The sequence below is a fragment of the Psammomys obesus genome, unplaced genomic scaffold (genome assembly GCF_907164565.1).
Source record: "Psammomys obesus unplaced genomic scaffold, mPsaObe1.curated_primary_1811, whole genome shotgun sequence".
NCBI lineage: Eukaryota > Metazoa > Chordata > Mammalia > Rodentia > Muridae > Psammomys > Psammomys obesus.
In genome coordinates, this window is record NW_026591872.1 from 12,633,868 (window position 1) to 12,649,184 (window position 15,317).

Below are 15,317 nucleotides of genomic sequence, written 5' to 3' on the forward strand. Positions count from 1 at the left end.
GGAAAAGAAAGCATGTGGCTTTACAGGCTTGCTGGACCTGTGTTACTGAATTCATAGGTGGTTACTTGGGATCTCAGAGAGAAAAGGCTAGAATAGCAGTCTGAATCGGCAACTGCTACAGTGACTCCACTCTCCTCCACAATGTATTACAACTTGCAACAAAGACCAAGACTCACCTATTTCCATTTCTATGAAAGCTGCTTCATCTGGTAGTGCTCGGGGAATCACTCCAGGGTCACTGAAACTGGTCCTCAACAGTGTGGCCATAGAGAAAAGAAAGAGCATGGCAGCAAACACAGGAATGGCAGGAGACAGCTGAACAGCCAGGTAGCGACACCTGAAGGAAGGAGGCAGTTCAACATTTAATATATGTATACATATATAGCAACTGGGTTGATCTTGTCTCTACAACAAGAACAAAAGATCTCCACCACAAATACTATGTTATTTTACTTTCTCTAAATATTCCAAACACTTAAGATGTGATTCTGAACACACGGTATGTATTTAATTGATTGAGGTCACCTATGGCATACAAAAACAATCTCAAGGGAACTGCCTTACACCTAAGGCAATTCATGCCTCTTATAACTCATGCCTCCTCTCAGGCCTCTAGGAGCACTTTGTCTGCCTCAGGAAAGGCTGGTACTGGCTTGGGACCAAGAGGTAAAAGAGCCTGGACATGTAAGCACCCTAGAGCACTTTTGTTCTGGAAATGTACAGAGCTTTTCATATCCACTCATCTGGCTTTAGGACTGAGCTTGATGAGGAGGAGACAAAATAGCAGCAATCAGGAAGCAGGCTCACAGTGGCACCCAGAGGGTATCTCAGCATGCTTTAAGACCAGTGAAAAGTTTCCAGGCTGCTGATTGACTCTGTAACATCTTTTGTCTCCTTAAATAGTTCTGCTAGTGGGTAATAAATGCCCATCAGCAACGGGATGAAAAAAAAAAAAAACCTTCTTAACACCACTTCCCAACACCATGTCTATTTCTGTCTTTCTTCATAATGCATCTTTTCCTCTCCATATCCCAAATGGACTTATCTTTCAGGTTCTAGAAACATCACTGTCATCATGGCAATCACAATTCACCATATACCAGGTACTGTGCTAACTACTTTAAACACGTTTTTTCACGAAATTCTCACACCAGAGCTACAAGATAGTATCTCTTATATTTATTGATAGGTGAAGAATTTGGGTCTTAAAGAAGTCTTACCTCCTACAAAAGGCCTATGGGAAGCAGCATTCTGCCTTTCCTCCTGCCAATAGTGCCACTGTGAAGGCCCTGAATTATTCCTAGCTCTTTATCAGTATGTTGATTTCACCTTCCTCAACTTTACTTCCTAAAAACAACAGACTGGTCTCATAGGACCCTGGGTTCAAATTCTGGTTCTACCAACTCCCAGTTGGGTGATAGCTGATATCAGTCTCCCCATCTGTAAAATGGGGATAGTAATAGTGTTTCATGGGGTCACTGTGTGGACAAGTATAAAAAGTGCTTAGAAGAATACTTGATGCATCATAGACACTAAATAAATGACCTCTATTAACATTAGTATCTGATTTTATATTTGCTAGATCTCCATTCAAGTAAGAGAACAAAGAAGCTATCAATAAATACCTGTTGCTCTGAACTGACTATCAAACCGAATGATGAGCATTATCACTGACCTATTTTTATCCATCTCCTCCAGAGGCACATTTCTCCTTGAAAACAGATATCATCACTGGAGGCAGACTATAAGTAGATGAGCAAGGAGCGGAGGTAAAGCAAAGAAGTGAGCTAGGGAAAAAGCTTACTTCATCAGCATGGCAAGTAAGTAAGCTGCAGTCAATTTAGGACAAATGTTTAACAGCAGGCTGTATGTTTGCTCCAGATGTAGCACAAGCCCCGTGAGAAGTTCCCCTGTCTCCCCTCCACAATGTAAGTGCACAGGATGTTAGGTGTGTGTGTATTTGTGTGTGTGTGTGTGTGTGTGTGTGTGTGTGTGTGTGTGTGTGAACTCACTGTTATATTAGGTCATGCAGAATTTGTCATGGAAGTGAGCATATGTATTGAACCTTCAAAATGATTTCAGGGGCCTGTTCATTTTAAAATATAATCTGTGGTCTTGAGTTTTCTTTTTAACAATTCCTTTTCCTCTCCTAAAAAAAAGACAAGAGGCATGGAGGAATCATGTCAAGAATGGAAGGATCTGGCAAAAGCCCTCAGGGTGACTAAGGATCATGCATATCACTAGTGTGTAGACTCCTTTCCTTTCCACTCCTCTTGTCACAGGGACACACATAATCAAAGGGTACGTTCAGAAACAAATGTCACCACTGCTTGCCAGAGACCCAAAGGAGACAGGAGAATCACAAAGTCATGTTTCATGAACAAGTCAAGTGCAATCACCTACACTTACAGAAAACAGCTACCTTCCTAGTCATTGATCATCTGTAAGATCGATCTTCAAAACAAAGAAGCAATGTCTCCAGGACAGGCTGCCTTTAGTATACTCTCTAATCAACACGGAAGAGGGAAATCTCATGGGGCCCCACCCATAAACAAACAACTACAGGCAACTAAGGAATGCTAAGAGCAGGAGAAATAGTCCCCACCCCAGGGAAGAGCCCTCTAATTGGTTATGTAGCACTGAAGAGACTGAACAAGTAGTATGTGTGTGGTGTAACAGCAATTAAAGAAAAAGAAGTCTTATAGCTTTAAAACAGCAGAGATATCTGGTTATACACCAAAAAGGAGGTTCTTTTATAAGATTATTTATTTTTATTTTATGTATATGAGTGTCTTGTGTACACGTGGGTATGTGCACCATGTGCATGTGTGGTACCCTCAGAGGTCAGCAGAGAGTGTTGGATCTCCTGGAGCTGGAGTTATAGGTGTTTGTGAGCCACTATATGGGTCCTGGGAAACAAACCCAGGTCCTCTTAAAGAACAGCAAGAGCTTTTAATCACTGGACCATCTCACTCACCTCATTTCTTTTTATTTAAGAGGAAAGATATGGAGATAGTAAACAAATTCAGAACACTGCTGGCCTCTGAAATGAAGGACCAAAGCTGAACTAAGTCCAACTCCAACATCAGCTGTAGACTAGACAAAAGATGACTTCGATTTGAATGATGCTACACCATCAAGGATAAAAGTCTCTGCAGTCTCCATACAGACTATCTTCTGCACCTGCTAAAACAATCCATTCTGTATGTCAACAAGCACACAACAGGCTCATTGTATTATTCTCTTCCAGAGATGAGGCTACTGGCAGGCAGTTGTCCCTAGTGAGTGGGCGTGGTTAGAAAGGCAGATGGAGGACCAGCAGGCCTTTTTACTCCAAATAAAAGGAAACATCAAAAACTAGCAACTAAGTATATTGTGAACTCCAACCTATGATAGTGTCTCTCTTCTAAATAAACACATTTAAATAAAAACAGCCTCCTTCCAAGATTAGACAAGACAGGGTGTGTTCAGGGTGGTGTGGTTGTAGTTCTAGAAATAACAAGAGCTCCACAAGAAGACCAACAGAGCCAACTAACCAGGGCCCATAGGGGCCTGTGGAATTTGAAGCATCAACCAAGGACCATGCATGGACTGGACCTAGGTCTTCTACCGAGCTGTAGCTGATGGGCAGCTCGGTCTTCATGTGGGTTTCCTAATAAGAGAAGGTGATGTGCTGTCTCTGGCATGGACTCTGCTGCCTGTTCTTTGATCATCCCTCCCTATTGGGACTGCCTTACCAGGCAACAAGGGAAGAGGATGAACTCAGTCCTCATGTGACTAGATGATCTGGGGAGGTAGGGATTCCATTTTCTGAGGAATAGGGGAGAGGGGCTGGAGAAGGGATGGAAAGGAAGGGTAGAGATGGGAGGAGAGAAGAAAGGAGGCTACAACCAGGATGTAAAGTGAATATATAAATAAATTAATTAATTTAACAAAAAACAGCCTCCTAAGCAAAGAATGGTGGTGTATGCCTATATTACCAGCTACTCAAGAGGCTGAGCCAGGAAGATTACTTGTGTTCATGAGCTCAAGACCACCCTAGGCAACAAAGAGAAACATATGTCAAATAAATTTTTCTTCAATGTGGAGAAGCTGGGGATACATTGGTCAAAGGCCACATAATTTCAATAAGGAAGAATAGATTCAAGAGATCTACCTGACATAATAGTGACTACAGTGAAGAAGTGACATTTTAACCATTCTAAAATACATATGTCCATCAAAATATGTTGTCCACTAGAAATATAGTTTGTATTTGCCACTTCACAAACATTTTAAACTTATCTTGTAGTTCCATAACTGCAGTAAGCTGGAAGTTTATCTATGGCAGGAATAAGCTCCACAAAAAAATCAGTAGTAACTACCCACAGTCAAGGTAATCTGAAACTTCACTAATTTTTCTTAGAGAAAGGCTTAGATCTGTCAGCTAACAAACATAAGCTAATTGTTTTTCAAATTCCCTACTACTTTCCATCTATATCATTTCTTGGAAGAATGATATCCATACACTCGTGGAAACAGAACTCTCCTTTGTCTTCCAAGTACCAGGAGGCCTTCCTCCTTCCAGGGGTTAGAAGTTCCCATTCTTATTTTATAAATAAACCATGTGCCTACTAAGAAATCATTTCTGTTACCTGAAAGAGCATTATCACTTTAAAATGTCATCTCCTGACTCATTGACTGATATTAGGCCTCCACAGGTGGGCTACAATACTGGACTCCCATATGTTCCCATGAGCCACATGCTGGTACTGACTAGCAGTATCCAGCAGTGCCAGGCTAGGCTAATGCGTCATATCATGCCCCACCTCCAGCATGCTAGCTCACTGGAGGAGTGATAATAAGGGCACAGAATTCAATTCACTTGAAAAAAATTTCAGAATAGAATCATGTGTGGAGTTGGTAAAAGACTAAATTCCGTGTTAGGGCTCTGCCTCACAGACTTTAACACTGTCTCGAAGTCCCTAATAGCTTTCTTCCTACATTTTTAATGTTTTGTTTATTCTTTTATCAGTACAATCAATAAGCCAACAAGTATTTATTGGCCTAACAACTGAAGAACAAGAAAAATAGGAGCTAATTGTGTTGGAGAAAACATAACTAACATATGAAACAGCTAAACATAAGAAGAGACCAATAATCAAGTGTTAGAATGGTGATTCAGACTCTCTGAACTGTAAGTGGTCAGGAAAGAGCTCTCTTGGGGAGCTGGTGGCTGTTGAAACTGTTGCAAAAGCAGCTGTTAGGATGGATTTAAGAAAGAACTGTGCTTTTAACAGCAAGAAGGGCCTAAGGATCCAAGCTTAATGATGCCCTTTCATCCAACAAGATAAAAATAAAAACACTTTATTTTAATTCCTCCCAGGTATGGGTGGATAGTTTTCTTCTTATTTGCTTCTTACCTAGCATATGTTGAATATTTCTGTTTCCACAGAATTCATGCTGAAATCCCAACCCCCAATTCAATAGTATCTGCAGGTCGGGTAGAGCCCCTGGTAAATGTTTATATCACCTAAGTCTCGATCTTCATGAATGAGATTAATGACTCATATTAATAAGAGTCCCCTTGCCTTTCTATGATATGAGAAGATTGCAAGAAGATATCCACCTCTAAGCCATGAAATAGGTCTTCACCAAACCCTAACTCTGCCAGTTATTTGACCTATAGAATTGAAAGACATAAATTTCTCTTGAGAAAGCAGTCTATAGTAGTCTGTGATGACAAGCCAAACAAACAAAAAGACTCCATCTCTAGAGCAAAATTACCATGTAGAACCACCACTCAGAACACAGTTTCAAGGTTACTATAGCTATACTCACAGTCTGCTGAAAGGAAGACAAATCCTTTAACACTAAAAACTTAATTGAAAATTAACCTCCAGAAATTCTGCTACCTCAAATCAGAGTAAAATGCATAACCCTCTTGCTTCAGTAGAAATGTAGAAAAATTAATCAAACAGGCATTTCCTATTCTGTGGTGGTATTAAATTCTTTTTTTAGAGAAGATACATAATCTGTACCCAAGTAAATCTACTCAGTAATTGTCAAATGTTAGTGGTAATGACAATTTTTAAACTGCAGTCACAATATACCCCTGCTTAAGAACTTGGAACATTTCCCTGCTGCCAAATATATATATCCAAAGTCCACAGATCAGTATTCCAACATCTTCCATTAACTAGCCTTATCTAACTGGCATCACAAGGCTCCTGCCTTCTCATTGCTCCACTCCAGGGACATCCTACTAATTACACTGAATTACCTAGCTTCCTGATTTGGCAAGAGACACAAGGTGCCTCCTTTGTTCATTCTTAAACAATACTAGCGATGGTGTCTTGAAGGAGTCTCTTCTCTCCCTCAGTAAGCACCTCAATGCATGTCACCTTGCTGGCAACATCTTTGTTCTTTGTGCTCACCTTTTCCAAAATAGAGAATTACACACTTATTAAGTTTCATTTGAAACTGGCAAGTTGGTTCATGCCCATAATCCCAAGACACAGGGACAGATCACAGATTAAAGGCCAGTGCAGGTTACCTGGAAAGTTGAAGACTAGGCTCACCTAAGTAGACTCTTTCTAAAACAACCAAACATACCAAAAAAAAGTACTCACTCTCATTCTTGCCTATAGTCCCATATAATTGTGAAGCTGAAGTATGAAGCTCCCCTGGGTTCAAAGCCATTAACAAAATAAAGATTCTTATCTCAAGAAAAAGAAGACTGTAACCCTCTGGGGGAAGTAGGAGGGCAGCTCAATAGGAGGACACTTATGAGCCCTTGGGTTGGAGAGAAAGAACAATATTTGTCTAAAAAGTTAGACAATATTTTAAAAGCAGAGTGACAGTATGTGAGCCATTACTACAAAAGATGGTGGAGAGATTAAAAACATATAGAGAAATTTTTAATGATAGACCATAAAGAATTACTAAAAGAAATAAAAGTGTTTATCAAGAGTTGAGTTTATGATAGACTAAGATCAGAAAGAAGGAGAGGAGGACCTCCCCTATCAGTGGACTTGGGGAGTGGCATGCATGCAGAAAGGGGAAGGAGGGTGGGATCGGCAGGGGAGGAGGGAGGGGCTCATGGGGGGATACAAAATGAATAAAGTGTAATTAATAAAAAAAAATAAAAGATTTAAAAAAAAAAGAGTTGAGTTTACAGCTAGAGATGTGGCTCAGTTGCTACTGTACTTGTCTAGCACTCAGGATGCCTAATGTTCCATCCCCAGTACTATATAAAACTAAACATGGTAGCACATGCCTGAAATCCCAGCAACTCAAGCAACAGAGAAGGGGGGATCAAGAGTTCCACGTCATCCTCTGCTACATAGTGCATTTGAGGCTAACCAGAGCTACATGAGACCTTGTCTCAAAAAAGAAAAAAAAGTTAGGTTTCACTAAGAACTGTAGTGGACTTATATCAAAGAGGCCACAAGCCATTATAACATTCTAAAACATCCATTTGGTTAGCCAAGTACAGAGCAGTCTAACTCACATAAAGTGTAAGACTGACCTTCACAGAGCAACTCCCAAAAGAACATTCTTGGTCAAAGACCATGATAGTCACCTTTATCTCTTCTCAGTTTCAGTGAAGGATAGGCAGTAGATTTCAACCACGTCCAAGTGTGGCTTGTCTCTGTAGTTCTGTGTTTCCTTAAACCAGTTTAAATGATGTCAGATATTAATTTTTACTGCACCATGAGCAACCACAGAGTCTCTAGGTAAGGAACATCCCCTGCTCAATTTTTCTCCCAGAAATTTTTACCCTGGGATCCAGGCCTAGGAGTGGCAACAGAGGCAATGATCCTTCATGAACTCACAAAGCATCTTACATTTTAAGTCTTCACTTACAGACAGGCCACTGTTCTCCTGCAAGAATGCCATGCCAGAATGCTGTCAATTTTCTACAAAATAATCCTTGGTTTCTTAGGAGCATGAGCTTTGGGAGATGCTAGCATTTTTTGTGTTATTCATAACTTTAATATAATAACTTGAATGTCTTCATAATTCCATAGCCAAAAGATGAGCATTCAACAGATCTTGAATTAGCTCAATTCTGTGGGTCTGATTTCCTAAGCCACAAAAAGATGGAGATAGTCTCCATAGCCCTTTATAGCTCTACCATGCTATGATTCTGTGAGTGAAGACTGGAATTTTAAATGAATCCAGACAATATTGGTTGACCACCTACTCCAATGTAGATCACCACAGAATGCTGCACTACAGGGGAGAACACCTGAGCCTGAAAGAGCTTGAAGCTACACAGGACAAATAGAGAGTGTAAGCATAATAGAAACAGAAAAAACAGGCAGGCTGGGTGTGGTGGCACAAATTCATAATCCCAGTACTTGGTGGGTGGAGGCAGAGGGATCAGGAGCTTAAGGTCATCCTTAGCTACACAGGAAATTCAAGGTCGTCTTGAGCTACATGAGAACCACATCTCAAAAATCAAAATAAGAATTCAGAAATGAAAGACATGTCACATGATTATTGGCACAATGAGCAGATGTACAGTTAAAGAAACTTGAAAGAGGAAGGAAATTAAGGTATGCTGAGAACTGAGATAATTACTGAGCAATGTTAGAAATATTTTTTCTGCTTTATCCAATTCAGTGACTTCTCTTCTAATATACACACCAAAAGCACCAATGGGGACCAATCTGACAAAAAATGGTCTGACATCACTTTAGTACAATTTCTTCCACATACAGCATGGAGAGAACATAAATACCAATCATAGCAGCAAGGTACTTGTATGTGGGGGTCAAAGGTCATATAGTCCTTCTTGCCACATAAAAAGTCTGGGACTTTGACTCCACTAGAAACCTGGCCACATAGTTACAAGAGAAAAAGCTAACAATTCCAGAAGACAATGTGTTTGATCCTTTTCCAAAGTCTACACTTCCTCCGAATGTTGAGTTAAACTAGATATTACAAAAGCTTTTCAGTAGCTGGACAGCTCACAGGTTGTCACTGTCATTCTGTTGTAACGTTCCCACATAAGCTGGACAGGGTTTGAGCAGAAAGGTGTACTCAGCATTCCTTTAGCTGAAAGCTGAAATTAGCATCCGTACGCACATTTCCTAAATACCTCACTCCCAGCATTAATCAGAAAATCTTTTTGTCTTTAAGAATTTTACAATTTTCACTCCCTTTTTAAATTTATATATATTTACCACAAATACAACTACCTATTGGGAATCCACATTCCCCTTTTGTGTCTTCATCTCCCTTAGACAGTTATACATAATTTCAGACATAGCTAACAGAGGTTCAACAACCTCATACTTTCCAATCTGTGACAACAACCTTAAGAGATGATCACCTAACTTCTTCAGGAACACCTCTAACAATTTGGTGCTAACTGCTCTCAGGTGAAAGATCTTTTAGGTTATTTTATGTATTCAGCATACAACTTGTCCACTGAAAATTACAGATCTGTCCTTTGAACACCCTAGGCAAAATCTCAAAGTGCAAGGCTGTCACTTGCACGTTTTCATGAAGGGGGAACCCACATGACTGACCAGACTGCTAAAGCCATCTGACTGACCCACAGATATGCCAAACACGGCCATAAATACTTACACTTGTCCCTAAGCACCTACTGCTTCCAGGACCTGATTGATAAGAAGCACATCCAGATGTGTATCAAGATTTGAACTATCTTCCTGGGAGGCAAAAATGTAATAGCCAGAGATTATGGAACCTAGACTCACAGATAATTTAAGAATGTAAACAGACAGCAATCTGTGTATTCAAATATGCTCACCTGTCAATTCTTGGTCATTTGGTTAAGATCAAGTATAGTGTTAAATGCCATCATCACTTGCCTGAAAACAGGGACTAGATCATATAGTTTCCTTCGGTTTTATTGCATCTTAATACTAACATTAGAGTGCGAACTCTGTCCTCTTAACCCTACCCTCCACTATTCAGCTCAGAGTAAATTACAGACTAGTCAACAAGATAAAAAGACTCAATTCCTCATAGTTATGTTGGTGTGTCTTGTAGAGCCTACTATTGGATAGGCACAAGGCAGCAACCACTGTGATTATCCATGTGTCTGCATATGCCAAACAGATAAACACACACACACACACACACACACACACACCAGATCCCACCTTTCTTATTAAAAGCATTCAACACCTAAAAGCATTAATCACTGGAGTCCTGTCTTCTTTGGTCAGATTTATACTTCCCCATTCCACTCCTAAACTAACACATGTACTTCCTTCTCCTCTCCCTCCCCCAGCCTTTACTTTTGAAATATTTACTCTTTCAAACAGAGAGCTGGAACTCAGGGCAGTGCGTCACACCGCATATCCAAAAAAAAAAAAAAAAAAAAAGAAGAAGAAAAAAAAACAAGAAATAATTTTGAAACGGACTCATCTTGGAAGAAAACTTATCATGCCTCTGTTGAATAGTAGTTTAGCTAATTAGAAGCTTCATCCCATGGGCAGTTTTCTTCAGAGACCTTCAAGGGCCTAAGTGGAACAGATCCAATTCACAGTCTCTTTAAGCCTTCCAGGTACAAAAAAAGAGCCAAAAAGCCACAGCTCTAAACCCCATGTTTCTCTGACCAAAGCAGAGGTTTCCCAGACTCAGAACTACCAACTCACTCATAGTCTGAAAACAAGTATCATCTCTGTTATAAAATTCTAATCATAAGTCTCTAATGGCAGAGGTAGGGGAAACCAAAGGAACAAAAGAGGAAGAATGACAGCAGAATTCAACATTGTACTTTCATCAAGAAGAAAAGCAGAAATGAGGAAAGAAAAATGTAGAAAGGGTGAGCTGAAGAAAAACAAACTGTTTTGTGCTGTGTATAACCCTGCATGGCTGCATATGCTCACTTGCACCACACAGAAGCACGTGGTATATGTACACACACACAGAACACAAAGGCGCGTGAACTGAGCTATAAAACTCAGCATGGAAAACAGGTAAAAAGCCTTTGGCAACCTGCCTAACTTAACAGAAAATCTCCACAAAGTCAGTGGCAATAACAAGAAAAGGACCTTTTCACAAAGAGTTCATTTGATCTTATTTTCCCAGCCCTATTACAGAACATTATAACACTCTTCTCGCTGCTATTATTCAAGCCAGGAGCAATCATCAAAAGTCCAGCAATGTAGCCCTCAAATCACTCTGAGATACGCAGGGAAATCAAAAGTCTCAATGGACTGGAGCTCATTTTAATTACCTACTCAAGGTGGCCAAGGAGCCCCCTTGGCATCTGCCAGCCACACCTCAGCATGGGAACTCTATTTCCAGGCCACCCATGAACACAAGCCATGGCAGGCTCACATCAGGTGTGGCCTCGGTTGATACACGTACACCTCTTGCTTCCTCAACGTCCGCCTTAATACAGTAATCCCAAAACAATTAGCACTGCTCCCATCCCTAGAGTATGGAATCATTCTCAGCATACCCAGTAGTCATGCCACAGTGCACTAGACTCCAACTGTCCGCCTCCCTGGAGCAGTAACCTACACAGACTTCACATAGTGTCTCTAGTACTGGGTATCACATTGCATTAAAAAAAAATTCCATGGTTAACATCAGGCTTATACAGAATTGTTTATGTGTATATAATACACATATATATGTGTAGATATATGTATATGTATTATATATGTGTAGATATATAGATATATGTATATGTATTATATATATATTACTGAGTGGTTTTTTTAGAGAAATAAAGAACTCACATTTCAAAAGCACCTATATGGCATTCCCACAGCTACTTTGTGGTGTAGCTAATGCTGGGACCAACCTTCAGGTTCTCAATTCTGTTTTGGTTTTCAAATTAACAGCTAGGTAAGAACTAGGGCTTACAGAAATAGGATCCAGAACAGCAGATTAAGTGGATATTGTTGCCTGGTGTTCTAACAATGAGGATTGGGAGGGGTAGAGAAGAAAGAATTTGTCACTAAGTTACTGTCTGGGAAACGAGGTGAATAATTAAGACAAACTCATTTGTTTGTCAGAGATATCCCCATATCAGGTCTATGAAATCAATCTTAAAGTTTTTGGTCTTTTCAGCAAGTATATGTTCTACTATAGCCACAAAGCAGTGAATTCAATAGTCTCAGCCTATAAGCATTGTTCAATGAAAGAGTGAAATCATGCAAGGACCACCCACCACAAATGCCCAGGAAACAGAATTTCATCCCTTGAACCCAAATTAACCATACGCAGACAACTGTACTCAATGTAAACTCACTCGAAGGCAAAGAACAGTGTACATGTCCCCAGGATGAGGAAGAGAGTCAAGTAGAAGATGCCCTTTTGCCGGGCCATCATGACACGGCCATCGCAGCAGAAGGTGTTCCTGCCTGGGAGTTTCTCCCATTTCCTTGTCACCTTCTTTCTTACCACCATCACAGACATGATTGGAGTTCCTGGTCCAAAATGGGCTTTGTGACTACACGAGAGAAGAAATAGAGCCTGAGCCCAGCTTTGAAATCACGTCGTCTGCTATTGTTTCCACTGGGTCAAACATTATCAAGAGCCCTAAGAAAAAGAAAGGGGGGGGATTAGACAAGAATAACAAAATACAATTGAACCCTCATTTCCCGGTCAAAGAAAGATGAACACTGCTTGAGGAGTGGAAATGCAAAAGTTTGAAATTTTATTTCAAATCTATGTTTGTTCTCTAAAGAGGAAAGCAAAAAATAAAAAATAAAAAAAAATAACAGTACTCCAAAAGGGGAGGGGACTAGTGTTTCTTAAATAATAAATCCCATTTCCAAACTAATGCTGATGATTTGGTTAATCATGAGTCTTGGAAGTAAGTAGGAATTCTGTATGTGGCCATCCCGATTACTATACTTTACTTGAGTAAACAGAGGACCAGTGAAAGGAAATATCATATTCAGGGACATACAGCAACAAAGCTGAGACAAAAAATTAAAAAAGCATGCCCAATGACTTAACAGTCCCAGTACCTTCTACTGCATTACAATGTTCTTTAGTCTTCATTAAAAGATTTGTAAAAATAATACCAGCAGGTTTGTTGTTGTGTGTCCCTAAGTAGCCCCTCCCACCCCTCTTCTACTCCTTCCCCTTCTTTCTTCAATTAGCCATTCAAATATTAATTACAGGAGGAAACAAGTAAGCCTCTGGCTGGGGGAGGATGTTCTGGGCATTCTGTACACATACACACATTGTATTTACACAAAACAGATTTCCCCTAATCAAGCCTTCTGTAACTGCTTGAGTTAGAAAATGAAACAGCTTTGCTGGTCCAGCTTAACATTTGTGAGACCCTTAATAAAAACACATCACACTGTACATAAAGGCTTCCTTAAACAGGACGGATTCTGGGATGGTTGGCAACTGATGGTGGGGGGGCGCCTAAGGGCAGTGGCAGCAGCAAAGTCCCTTGGGGTCTTTCTGGGACATTTCACCAGTACCAGTTCCATTCAGCATCCTGGGATTTCCAGGCCTCGCCTTTCTCAGTCAGTGTCATCCTTCTCTTCCTCTCAGGTGCGGGGCTGTGTCCTCTATTTACTGGCAACACATGCCCCATGCTGGCAAGAATGAAGCGGAAGCCTGCAGCCTGATGAGCAAGAAACACCCAGCCAGAGATCATTCCCAAGCTAGAGAAGGCAAAGGTCCAAAAGGGGACTAAGATCCAAGCAGCTAAATGGAAAGGTGTAAGGCTTGGTAAAGGGGAGGGGGGGTCCCAGAGGTGCAAAGATCACTTCCTTTGTGTAAAACTAACCTGGAAAACAATCCCCCACCCCACAAACTGACCCAGCAGGGGAACACAGAATAGGAAGGGGAGTCCAACCTGGGAGAAGAAAAATTTAAATCAGTCGGAAAGCAGCGACCTGGTTCAGCAGCCTAGCGGCAGAAGCCAGGGCTATGCAGCGGGCTCGGCCTCAGGAGGCCCGCCCTGCCTCCGCCACGCAGCCGACCACCGCCCCAAGCTGGCTGGGACAAGCGCCACTTCCACACGCACACGCGTCCACACGCTCGTACACACTCACACACACACGCCCCGCCACGTGTAGTCACCCCGGGCCAGAGGCTCGGCGGCCGGCAAACTGAGCAGGGCGGTGCCAACGTCCCTGGGTCCCGGCGGAGCTGAAGAGAGGATGCAGCCCTCCAGACAGCGGAGTCCCAGAGACCCCCACACACACTCCCACCCCTTGTTACCTGAACGAGGGAGACCGAACTCAGCTGGCAACTGAGGGCAGAAAGTGCACTGTCCCTGGGGATCGCGTCAGCCGCCAAAGGTGGTAGCGACTTCTCCCTGACAGGGAGGGTGCCTCCTCCTGACAAGGGGCCCCAATGGTCGGAGCCCTAAACCAGCTGTGGCAACCGCCCACCGCTGGCTGAATGGAACGCTCCTCACGTCACCAGGTCGCTCCAGCAGTTGCTCGTCCTCCATTGGCTAAATGATCACAGTGCCTCCATCCCTCCCTGACACGTACTGCCATTGGCTCCTTTAAACGTCACTCAAGAGTGCCTCTGCCTTCTCCCCCACCCATCTCCTTGCTACAAGCCTACCTGCCAAGACACAGCGAGCCTGAGCGCCAGTATGTGAAGTGTTCCCTTCTATTAATATAGTTACGCAAAAGCGGAGGCTAAAGGTATTGTGGAATGGGCAGGGGCGGAGCCAAGAGAAGCCTCCCCACAAACGCACAGGGAGATGCTGAAGCAAGACTAGCTCACAAATCCTGACGCTCACCCTGAGTTGGGTCTGCCCTGGGCCTATCCAGTGCAGACCCAGGGCTGTTTATGGACATCTTTATGTTAAGTTCTCTGCTTCTCAAGTCCCATTCAGGAGCCTGGGACTTGGACGCAATCTCAAAGGCTTTCAGAAGAAAACAGAAAAAGAAGCTGAGAAAGAATAGTCGTCTCTGAAAACATCGTTTTGTGATATTGAAAACAAGTAATTGACATTAAGGGGGTTGGAGAAACTCCACTGAGACAACATAAATACTTCCAGGTAGATAATGAGGCAAAGATTGCCCAAAGGTGGTTAATTTCTATTAGAACTTGAGATCGTGTTGGGCGTGGTGAGGCAGAAGCAAGCAGATTTCTGTATGCATGAGGCCAGCCTGCTCTTGCATTCTGAGTTCCAGGCCAGCAAGAGATATATAGTAAAATTCTGTTTCAAAAGAACAAAGCAAATACAAAGTGAATAAATTGTAATAAATAAAAAAAAATAAAGAAAGAAACGTTAACAGAAAAAGAGAAATTCTAAAATAAATAAAAAATAAATTAAAAAGAAAAACAAAAGCAACAACAACAACGAAAAGAACAAAGCAAAAGACCTGGAGATACTATGATAATTAAGG

The 15,317-nt window shown here is 41.6% G+C and overlaps 1 protein-coding gene across 1 annotated transcript in view; it reads right to left on the reverse strand.

Moving 5' to 3' along the window:
* Positions 1 to 14,361, reverse strand: part of Zdhhc9 (zinc finger DHHC-type palmitoyltransferase 9) — a 39,095-nt gene extending 24,734 nt beyond the window's left edge. Inside the window, exons 1-3 of the mRNA XM_055612181.1 lie at positions 14,170 to 14,361; positions 12,230 to 12,519; positions 177 to 337 (exon numbers count right to left, since the gene is read on the reverse strand). Coding sequence (XP_055468156.1) covers positions 177 to 337; positions 12,230 to 12,396 — 328 coding nt within the window. The 5' untranslated portion in view covers positions 12,397 to 12,519; positions 14,170 to 14,361. The remainder of the gene's footprint in view (positions 1 to 176; positions 338 to 12,229; positions 12,520 to 14,169) is intronic.
* Between the last annotated feature and the right edge of the window lie 956 nt (positions 14,362 to 15,317).